This window comes from Struthio camelus, chromosome 4 (genome assembly GCF_040807025.1).
Source record: "Struthio camelus isolate bStrCam1 chromosome 4, bStrCam1.hap1, whole genome shotgun sequence".
Lineage (NCBI taxonomy): Eukaryota > Metazoa > Chordata > Aves > Struthioniformes > Struthionidae > Struthio > Struthio camelus.
In genome coordinates this window covers 31,810,081-31,821,694 of record NC_090945.1, presented here as the reverse complement: position 1 = coordinate 31,821,694, position 11,614 = coordinate 31,810,081, and the positions used below count along the sequence as shown (strand labels likewise).

The 11,614-nt window shown below is 41.2% G+C and overlaps 1 protein-coding gene across 2 annotated transcripts; it reads left to right on the top strand.

Moving 5' to 3' along the window:
• The first annotated feature begins 356 nt into the window (after positions 1-356).
• PCDH18 (protocadherin 18) lies at positions 357-9,058 on the top strand. Of its 2 annotated transcripts, none has more exons than XM_009689313.2 (4): positions 357-3,203; positions 4,153-4,238; positions 4,387-4,550; positions 7,877-9,058. In XM_009689313.2, the coding sequence occupies exons 1-4, from the start codon at positions 699-701 to the stop codon at positions 8,551-8,553; spliced, it is 3,432 nt and encodes a 1,143-aa protein (XP_009687608.1). In that variant the 5' UTR covers positions 357-698; the 3' UTR covers positions 8,554-9,058. The 2 variants fall into 2 exon arrangements, with proteins under 2 accessions (XP_009687608.1, XP_009687607.1); XM_009689312.2 differs by having other exon boundaries at positions 4,150-4,238.
• The last annotated feature ends 2,556 nt before the right edge of the window (positions 9,059-11,614 follow it).

Sequence of the window (11,614 nt, the reverse complement as noted above, 5' to 3'; positions counted from 1 at the left end):
AAATGAGGAGAACAATTGCATCGTTTTGCGTCAGGAAGGAGCCGAATTAAAATCACAAAACCCCGTTTAAAGCGTCTTAGAAAATAAAGAGGGCAAGAAGTTGATTTCAAGTTGTTCTTCAGTAATTTGTCCCCTCTTTGTTGTGGCACACTCGCAGAAAGTGAGTGCTGGTGGAGGAGCTGCCCCCCCCCCCCGCCCCGGCAGCCGTGACTTCACTGTCCTTGGCTTGGGCGGCTTGGGCGGCTGGCTGATTGGCTGGAAGGGATTCAACACATGCCGGGCAAAAGCTTTGTCTGAGTTGAAGTGAAGTTGCACAGATTTTAGACTGGAGTCAGCAATCAAGGGTGTTTAGTCTGCCGCTGAGCAGGGAGAGGGAAAGAAGATCTCTCTGCAAAGATACACTGCAGATCCCGCTAGCACCCGGCAATAAATGGATACTAACTGCTGAAGAGGAAAACACTGATGTGACAAATTTCATCCTAGAAGAGGAGCAGGGAATCAAATGAGAAAGCTTGGATTGCATACAGATTGTATCTGGATGTCCTGGCACGGTGTGTATAAAAAAGTTTTCTGATCTAGTAAGATATTAATGCTCGGTTGATTATAAAGATATTTTCAAGTTTTTAAGGACCAAATGTGTGCTGGGTTTAAGGTACCGAAGGAAATTGAAATAATTGCTTTTTAACTTGCTTGGCGAAATGAATTGCGAAAACTTACAAATGCACCAAATCGGCAGTAAAATGCACTTTATATTCATTTTTGCACTGATGATAGTATCTTTCAATAAGGCTGCGCTGGGCAAGAATTTGAAATACAGGATTTATGAGGAGCAGAGAGTTGGATCAGTAATTGCAAGACTATCAGAGGATGTAGCTGATGTTTTATTAAAAATGCCTAACCCTTCCTCAGTTCGTTTTCGAGCCATGCAGAGGGGGAATTCTCCCTTGCTTGTAGTCCGTGAGGATAATGGAGAGATCAGCATAGGAGCTAAAATTGACCGAGAACAACTCTGCCAGAAAAACTTAAACTGCTCCATAGAGTTTGATGTGATCACTCTGCCCACTGAACATCTGCAGCTTTTCCATGTTGAAGTTGAAGTGCTGGATATTAATGACAACTCTCCCCAGTTTTCCAGAGCTCTTATCCCTATTGAAATATCAGAGAGTGCAGCTGTAGGAACCCGGATCCCTTTGGACAGCGCTTTTGATCCTGATGTAGGGGACAATTCCCTTCACACTTACTCCCTTTCTGCAAATGACTTTTTTAGTATTGAAGTGCGAACGAGGACTGATGGGGCGAAGTATGCAGAGCTCATTGTGGTTAGAGAACTGGACCGGGAGCTGAAGTCAAGTTATGAACTCCAGCTCACTGCCTCAGATAAAGGGGTGCCTCAGAGGTCTGGCTCATCCATCCTGAAAATAAGCATTTCTGATTCCAATGACAACAGCCCTGTTTTTGAGCAGCAGTCATATATAATTCAGCTCTTAGAAAATTCACCAGTTGGGACTTTGCTTATAGACCTCAATGCTACTGATCCAGATGAGGGCGCTAATGGTAAAGTTGTGTACTCTTTTAGTAGTCATGTGTCTTCCAAAATTATAGAGACTTTTAAAATAGACTCAGAAAAAGGACATCTGACCCTCCTGAAGCAAGTGGACTATGAAACAACCAAATCCTATGAAATTGATGCTCAGGCTCAAGATTTGGGGCCAAATTCCATTCCAGCTCACTGCAAAATTATAATTAAAGTTGTGGATGTGAATGACAACAGACCTGAAATTAACTTAAACTTGATGTCCCCAGAGAAAGAAGAGATTGCTTACATTTCTGAAGGGTCACCCCTGGACACTTTTGTTGCCCTAGTCAGATTGCAAGATAAGGACTCTGGACTGAATGGAGAGATAGTTTGCAAGCTCCATGGGCATGGCCACTTTAAACTTCAAAAGACTTATGAAAATAATTATCTTATCTTGACTAATGCCACTCTAGACAGAGAAAAGAGATCTGAATACAGCTTGACTGTAATAGCAGAGGACAAGGGAACGCCAAGTCTCTCCACAGTAAAACACTTTACCGTCCAAATCAGTGATGAAAATGACAACCCACCGCGCTTCCAGACAAACAGATATGAAGTTGTTATCTTAGAAAATAACTCTCCGGGAGCATACATCACATCAGTCACAGCCACAGACCCAGATCTGGGGGACAATGGGCAGGTGACCTACACTATTTTGGAGAGCTATATTTTGGGAAGTTCTATAACCACCTACGTGACCATCGATCCCTCCAATGGGGCGATCTATGCCCTGAGAACCTTTGATCATGAAGAAGTAAATCAAATTGCCTTTATGGTCCAAGCCAGGGATGGAGGGAGTCAGCAACTTGTTAGTAATACCACGGTTGTACTAACCATCATTGACGAAAACGACAATGCCCCTGTTATTGTGGGCCCAGCACTACGCAACAGCACAGCGGAAATCTCCATCCCTAAAGATGCTGGAATTGGTTTTCTTGTCACCAGAATAAGAGCTACGGATAGAGACTCTGGTATGAACTCTGAACTCAGCTGCTCCATAGCAGCCGACAGTGAAAACAACATCTTTGTGATGGATCCCAAAACTTGTGACATCTCTATCAACGTTAGTGTAGAATCAGTTCCAGCAAAACAATGGGAGTTTTTTGTGATAGTCCAGGATAAAGGTAGTCCTCAACTTAGTACTAAAGCACTTCTCAAATGTACGGTTTTTGAGTATGTTTATTCATTTTCAAGCACAGAAGCTACTCTGGTAAGCCAACCCTCTCTGGATGTCTCTATGATAACAATTATATCCTTAGGATCAATCTGTGCCGTGTTGTTGGTCATTATGGTTATCTTTGCTACAAGATGTAATCGAGAGAAAAAAGATACCAGGTCTTACAACTGTCGTGTGGCAGAATCAACCTACCAGCACCACCCTAAACGACCCTCAAGACAGATCCACAAAGGGGACATCACGTTGGTGCCCACCGTTAATGGCACTCTACCCATCAGATCTCACCACAGAGCTTCTCCGTCATCCTCTCCGACCCTGGAAAGGGGACAAATGAGCAGCCGGCAGAGCCACCACAGCCACCAATCACTCAACAGCTTGGTGACAATATCCTCAAACCACGTGCCTGAAAATTTCTCGCTGGAACTTACCCATGCCACTCCTGCCGTGGAGGTAAGGTCCACATCACCCCTTGCACCTCGGGCCACTCATACGCTCATTGGGGAGCGTGGGGTATTCTGCATGCAACCTGTGAGGGCCGGAGGCAATGAGATCTCTGTCCAGTGAAAATGCATTATGGATTTCTCTTTAGACATTACAGCATTGCAGTGTGACTCCACTGTCAACTGAATCCATTACCACGGGGAACAGGATTAAATCTATTACTGATAGCATTATTCCTTCATTCTCCCCTATAAGGCTGAAAAAAGGGAGTTTAAGATACGCAATATTCTACTCTGGTTTACTAATCTTTCTCTTTCTTTTTTCCTTTCCTTCCCTTTCTCTCTGTGTAGCTCTGTTTAAGAAAGCATGCCAGAATATCTATATGTGGAAAGAACAGAGGAAATTCTCTCATTAATGGGGTTTAAGAAATCTAAAAGGTTAAACACTGACACAGTTTAACTATATGATCATAGTGTATCTGATATATGCACACAGTATCTTAAATTTTGAAACCACCCATTTAAATTTTTACTACAAATTTTATTCAGTAGCTTAAATGAGATGTGTCACAGTGACTCTTTGCATGTAGTTTAATGAAATTTTATTTCTAGGATCCTGAAATGGCAAAGGGTCATTTTTAATCTATTACAGCAAAACAGAACTCCACCTCTGTTCAATTGCTTGTTTTACTTGTTAAGGAATTAATGATATGAGTTCAGCAGCTAATGAACAACAGTGTATTTCCTCATTGCAAAATATCTTCAGATGTTTTCTGTGACAGACACTATACTGAAAAAGAGTCTGCTGTACTGCATTATAGATGTACAGGAATTCTATTTAATTAAATTTTAAAGGAAAAAAAAACCCTGAGAATTAAATTATTTCAGTGGTTGTAAAACCACCAGGAAATTGAGTTTTTCATTTCAAAGAATCAGTCTTTTCACCTTTTCTTTAGCAGGTTTCTCAGCTTCTCTCGATGCTCCACCAGGGCCAATATCAACCAAGACCAAGTTTTCGAGGAAACAAATATTCCAGAAGCTACAGGTAAGGATCTGGACTATTCTGCTAAGTGTGCATGTATATACATATATATATATGTATCAGAAAATACAGATATGTATTTTTTAATCAAGGTAGAATATAATGTACATGAGACAATTTAATTAATCCATCACCACAATTCTCTTTACAGATATGCCCTACAAGACATGGATAAGTTCAGCCTGAAAGACAGTGGCCGTGGTGATAGTGAAGCTGGAGACAGTGATTATGATTTGGGTAGAGAGTCTCCAATTGACAGACTTCTTGGGGAAGGATTCAGTGACCTTTTCCTTACAGATGGGAGAATTCCTGCAGGTAAGAGCACAATGGAAGTAGCACAGTTTATTTACAGTGCTGCCTCGCTGTCACGTTGATAAAGCCACTACTGAGAAAGCAAAAATTCTTTAGCTTTCAAGTCTTGCGTTTCCTCCGCTTTGTGATATATACTGAGCTGAAACCTTCACATATCTAGTAAAATAAAGTCTCAGAGACAACTGAAAATCTGCCTGGAGCGGTGCCTACATATTTTCTGCAATTATTCACATCATCATGAGCTGGCTCCAAATCCCCCCCAAAAGCATCATCTGCTCTGTGTCCTCAGATTTTTAATGACTGGGTGGATGTTTTCGCAAAGCCAGACAGTTGTGGTTTGTTAAAAATACACTGAACTGTAATTTGGGAGATACATTTCCCGTAATGGGTTTGATCCATAGGATACAGACTTCCAGAGTTCAAAAATGGATTCTGGAGGTGGTCTCAAAATATCGAGGAGAGGAGAGAGATGAATCTTTTTTCCTACTGAAAGATGAATTTGAGCGGCAAGGGAAAGATCTGAATATGTGCTGGATTTTAAAACTTGCAACCCTAATTTCTAGAAGAAAGAGCTTAAGAGAAACAGTTCAGGGACAGAGGAGAGAGGAGAGAAAAGATTAGAAAAGGATGAGTGAAAGGAAGAAAAATAAATACACACACATACATATTCCTGTGTAGTACGTACCATTTTTAAATGCAAGCCCAGTTATAAGCTGAGTAAAATAGGTGATGGGAAATCATCTTGGGTGCAAATATGAGAATTTTCTAATGATTTTAATAATTATACCACCTCTGGTTGCACCCTAGGTCTTGGACCTATTTCCAATCAGGTTTAATTCTATCTATAACTGACAGGGCCAGATAATTTCAATCCGGTTTAAGGCTATACCAAGACTGTCCTTATAAAGTCCTTTGCAGATACAGGGGCATATTGCTTTGTAGCATGGTGCAGAATATGCTGCTTCCTGCAGGGACACCCCACACACTGCCCAGAGCAGGAGGGGTCTTGCAGGAGCTGGAGCATTGCAACTCCTTCCCTCTGTTGCCACAGGAGATACTAGTGGAGGTAATTGTACCTGGCCTTGGTGGGAGAGGGTTACAAGCAGAAATATTCTGTAGTCCTCCATTTTCTTGTTATACTAGGCAGTGTAGGCAGATTTTCAAAATCTTTAACCTGAGTCTGAAGTCCTAATATAATTTTTATCCTTTTCTCCCGCAATTCCTTCTACTCATTGCTCTGCCATGCAGCATGAGACATGTCTCATTCTCTCCTGCGGTTAGCAAAGCAGGGAGGGCTCTGCTCTAACTCTCTGTTGCCAGGGGAACTTAAGTGCAATGGTGTTTGCACTGGCACCCGTCCCCTGTCCCCTGCAGCTGCCAAGGAATAGCTGTCCCCTTCCCGGTGGGCAGCGCTGGGGCTGCCAGGAAGAGGGAGTGGTTACCCTCTTGGCTAGCTTAAATGCCCGTTACTCATTTTAAGCTCTAACAATTAGCTCTCTAAATATGAAACCAAAGGGTAGAATTGCCAAAAGTGCCCAGCCTTAGCCAAACTCTCATCTAGTTCAAATGACGGAAAACTCCTGCTGAGCACAGATGGAACTCAGTTTAGCTATCAAAAGATGCTTTTAATCTCACACAGATGTCCATTTACTGCTATGCATGGTATTAATCCATCCGATAAGTGCACTGAACCCATTCAGATAAGGCACAAACTGATCTGAATCCCCATTGCAATCTAAACAAGTAAAAAGAAAAAGAAAACTTTCCTGGAGGTTTCCTGGTCTCCATTTTGAAATGTTTCTGCACTGTTAGTCTGCATAGAGGCAAAATGCTGTGAGAAAGTGCTTTCAATGCGTCCTATTAAGCTGGAACTAGAATGGAACAGAGCCAGTCCCTCGATACTTCCTAAATGACATGATCAGAAAGTTCAATATCTGTCCTTGAAAGACGTTATTTCTATGACTTTTAACCTTCACCAGTAAGTTTTAAGTTCTGCAAGAAAAAAAAATGCTGTTTTTTATTACTTTTATTGAGGACAGCTAGAGCTGCTATTCATGGTCTTTTGATCTTATGTTCAGAAGTGTTAGTGTTATTTTATACCAAAACCAATCCTGATCATCATTGGCAAAACATCATTGCCAACATCACTGGCAAAATTCACATCAATTTAAATGAGACAATCCTTAGTACTAATGAAAAGCTAGATCCAATACCATTGAGAGTCCGCTATTAGTTTACAGGGGTCGTCTTAATTAGAAGACTAATCCTAGCCTCCTGGGATGAGTTGAGAGTTGGTCCAAGCACATTTCTTTCTTCTATCTTTTGTCTTTTCTGACTCTTAGGCATTTCCTGTAAAATAGCACGTGTGCTTTTCATACATGGGAACAAAGCACTTTAAAGCATTATAGTCACTTATACTGACACTTCAGCCACTGATACTTTATAGATTACTTTTTTGCTTGAAGCTCACTGATCAGCAGGATATTTGCAATACCTTGTGCAATATCCAGCCTGCAGCCTAAACCTATGTTCTTGAAGAAATCCATACTCTCTCATGTAAGAAACAGAGAAAGTATGAACCCAGAGGAATGTAAACAGCATTAGAAAACCAAACAGTATGATAGACTGTGTAAAGCGCAGAGATAAATAATGCTGACAGTATTAGAGTATCACTTTATCAATCTTTGGTACAGTTTAAGCTGAAATACTCTGTTCAGTTCTGCTTACTCCTTTGCAAAAGCACTTTTTGATAAGCTGCGAGGCTCCAGAGCCAGTTGAGAAAAGTGGGAGAACTCAGAGGGCATAACTGCAAACATTTAGTTTTAAGAATAACATTTCATAGCTATGCAAAATATAAAGAGATGAAAAAAACCCCTCTCTTCTATGTGGCATAATCTAACCATTGATTGACAGGGCATTAAGAAAAAAGTTTCCTATATACATTCCTATGTTCAAAATGTACGTAATGCAAAGAATCTGGCATTTCTAAAAACCTTCTTTTGAAGAGAATGAATGACTTCAAGTCACTTATGCTATTTTTCCCCCAGAATTTATATATTTATCTTCTACCTTATTTAAAAGATCATATTACTTTCTTATATTTTGGGTATTTATCATTCTTATTTCTTGACAACATTGGGAAACAAACATTCATTTAGATCTATTTGCCACATTCATGCATAGAGAAAGTGAATCCAAACACCAGATTTGATCATCTCTGATCTTCGGAGAAGTTCAGTCTTATCCAGCCTCGTGCTTTAGTCCCTGTGAATATAAACGATACCTATAACAGAAGGGGAATGTTTACTCTGGTCTTTTCTCCGTTGCAGCAATGCGGTTGTGCACAGAGGAATGCAGAGTCCTGGGACACTCGGATCAGTGCTGGATGCCGCCACTGCCCTCACCTTCTTCTGATTACAGAAGTAACATGTTTATTCCTGGGGAGGAATTTCAGTCACCACAGCAGCAGCTGCAGCAGCAACAGCAGCATCAGGGCCTTGAGGAGGATTCACAGCCCGCTGATGCCAGTGAAAAGAAAAAGAGTTTTTCAACATTTGGTAAAGACTGTCAGAGTGAGGAGGAGTCAGGGGACACCTGTACCTCCTCTCTTCTCTCTGAAATGAGCAGCGTCTTCCAGCGCCTGTTGCCTCCCTCGCTAGATGCCTACACAGAGTGCAATGAAATGGATCGCTCAAATTCGTTGGAGCGCAGGAAGGGACATTTGCCAGCCAAGACTGTAAATTATCCACAGGGGGTGGCAGCCTGGGCAGCCAGTACACATTTCCAAAATCCTGCCAACAGCAGTGGGCCCTCTCTGGGGACTCACTCGAGTGCGCAACCTTCCTCTAAGTGGCTGCCGGCCATGGAGGAAATCCCAGAGAATTATGAAGAAGATGATTTTGACAACGTGCTCAACCACCTCAGTGATGGTAAACATGAACTCATGGATGCCAGTGAGCTGGTGGCAGAAATAAACAAGCTGCTGCAAGATGTCCGGCAGAACTAGCTGTTTCAAAAACCTATTTTCCATATTTATGGAAAACTGGAAGTTAAAAACAATAAAGAATAAAAAACAGACTGAAAAGAACTGGCATTGCCAATTAGTTGCATTTATCATAAATGTGTCTGTGTATGTTAAATATTAAAATACTGTATTTTCATATGTACACAATGCAAGTGTGATTATCTTTATCTGTATTTTAAAAATACATTTGTACCTTATATTTATGTGTAATTTAACAAATAAATTTTATTTTTGTACACCCACAGCAAGCATGTTTTCCTAAATGTATATAGATGGTACCATCCTTGTCAAACATCCAGCGTTCTTGCCACACATGTAAAAAAACAAAAAAAGAGGGTATTGCTTTCCATTATTATTTCTTTTAAGTTTCAAATGTCACAAATACAGACTCAAACCACTGAAACATTATCCAAACATTAATTTCAATAACTGATTCAACACCTTGTTGCAATGTTTCATTCTTGTAATAAAGAGTTGTCAACTCCCATTAAGCCTAAAATGTCCTTTTTATTTTCATGTTGAGTCATTTTCCCATTAGTTAATGCACTAACTAAAGGCTGAGATCAGTGCTGGATGCTGCCACTGCCCGCACCCTCTTCTGATTACAGAAGTAACATGTTTATTCCTAGAGAGGAATAAGTCCCAAGTGGACAAGTCATTAAAATTAGTTATCAAACAAACTTCCAACATTATCAATACCAATAAAAGTAAATGTGTTCTACTGTTGTTATACTGCAAAGCCAATTAAGAGGGAGGTGTACACTTGAAAGCAATAAAAAGAGCATTTCTGACCTCAGGCTGAATTTTTGCCTTATGTAAACACAAAATTGCAATTGATTATTTTATCTATGTAAATGACACCAAATTTAAAATACTATTGCATTTCCCAGGAAAGCAGTAGATTATAGCTATCTTTGGGCTCTGTTGTAAGTGTGTGTTGTATTTGCAATGAAGTATAGAAATACTTCAACATTTTTGATTAGCCTGTCATACATAGGAAGATTTTTGTTAACAGTAAACAAATTGATTTTACATTTGAGAAACATGGGAGGATTCCTGATGCTCATTTCAGGAGGGTGCTAAGTTATTAAGAGCTGGGCCAGAAAACTGGGATTTCATGCTTTCATTAGCTACAGATGCATATTCTTTATATGGTATTTTTTCTACTAAAAGTGTGAAAAACTGTTGAAATAGTCCCAGTAAACCTGGGCATAAAAACTAGCAGGTTCCTCTCTTCTGGAGGACTGCACATGTAATGTACACTCTAAAATGTTTTTTAATGATAGAAACAGAAAATTCCTGTTTAATATTACCTAAAAAAAAGGCCAAAGAACATCATGAAATGTGAAAAATCAAGCATTTAGAAATTAGGAAATGATAGATTTAGTTGCCTGCATAAGCTTTGTTTGTTTGGCGTGTGCAAGGAAACTTTAATTTCAGTACCGGCTTCACAGTGCATTTGCTGTAGCTAAGGAATAGACCTTTTTGACACCTGAATAGTGGAGAGATTCAGGACTTTTCTAAACTTCACGTGTAAAAAGCACAGTGTAGCTATGCTAGTTTGAAACATCAGGATATCAAATTGCTAACCAAGTATCTATATCGGCAGAAATCATAACACAGGTGAAACTATCAAAATGTAGTTTTGTCACTATGACTTATACATTTAAGGGAACTGGCTTAGTCTGTGTGGGTAAAAGAAAGCCCTCTAACAGCAAAAGCTCTGTCTCCACTTGGGAGACTTGCGATAGCACCTTTGAAACGTCAACAAGACCTCACTCTCATTGAAGGTACTCCAGTTACTGAAGGGAAGAAGTTGTGACATCTCTTTCCTTAAAATTTGAAAACCTCTTCTTTGTTTTCCCCCTTCCTTCCCCCTTAACCTTTCCCAGGTCTGTTGTCTGTGGACTGGAGCCAGCCCACTGAGAGCCAACTTTTCTCTGTCCTGATCCAACTCCTAATTGTTTCCACCCCTCAGCAGCATTATTCTCCTCCCAACAGCTGGCCTACAGACCTCGCTACTCTCTGTACTTGCCCAGGCCCTGAGGGCACTAACAAGTCTTGATGGCTCTGATCAGCCTCACCTGGGACCACCACCAACCCCAACACCTGGGCACAGAAGCTCATTTAAGGTCAGCCTAGGGGGTTGTATTCCCTTTCCTGCTGGAGAAGCTCCTCTCTAGCTCTGCCTCCTGCATTGATCCTGCTCCTTCTTCATAGCCCTGTCTTCAGCCCTGCCTCACTGCATCAGCAGCTGCTCTGCCTGCTGCATTCAGGTACTGCTTCCCTCTTGAGGGTTGGCCTGCACTGGGTCACCTTCAGCTCCTGGCTTGTCAACTATGCAGAGCAGCCCTGCTCTTGCTGTGCCCTAGTAGTGTCTTTTGTCCCATCCTGTTTCCTGGTTAGCAAGCATGGGTTGACTCTGATACCAGTTTGGCTGCTGTAACAGTCCTGTCAAGCCCTAAAACCCCTAAGGATGTGGCTTCCTTCTCAGCTTGATGATTTCTGTATCCCGCCTCAGCAACCTCTTTTTTTTCCCTCCTCCTTTCATCTGTATCCAGTTATAATCTGATCCTCCAAGTTTCTTCATGTAGTTCCCTCATCTTCCTCTTTTATGTGACCTTCTCTCTCTGACTCTACTCCCTTAAGTCAGTCTGTCCTGTATATGAATACTGCACATGACTGTACTTTTATCTTTACTAAGTACTTGGTGCACTAGCAACATTGTCTATTACTGAAATTCCCAGTTTCTTCCTCTTCAGCTGAGTCCAATTAACATAAATTATTCAAATCCTGTTTTGCCCTAATTTTTTACATGCAGTGGTGAGCTCCACTGCATTCCTGAATTCCCATGTCCGGTTGCTTTCATCAGTGCCACTGTGCTGGGTGGCAAGAGACAGTGTTAACTGTCACTGACTTTCCACAGACATGGACCCAGGTAGATGCTAAGGCAGCCCAGTGGTTCCCAGGGCAAAGCTCCTGCCTGCTCAGGGAAGGGCTGGATGCTTATTTCCAGCCTGGAAACACAAGGTGTGTGAAGTAG

Excerpts from the sequence above, each read along its gene's own strand:
- PCDH18 (XM_009689312.2), top strand. The coding sequence starts at position 699 with ATGAATTGCGAAAACTTACAAATGCACCAAATCGGCAGTAAAATGCAC. Across the intron at positions 4,239-4,386 it reads AAATATTCCAGAAGCTACAG|ATATGCCCTACAAGACATGG; the intron begins GTAAGGATCTGG and ends TTCTCTTTACAG. Across the intron at positions 4,551-7,876 it reads AGATGGGAGAATTCCTGCAG|CAATGCGGTTGTGCACAGAG; the intron begins GTAAGAGCACAA and ends TCTCCGTTGCAG.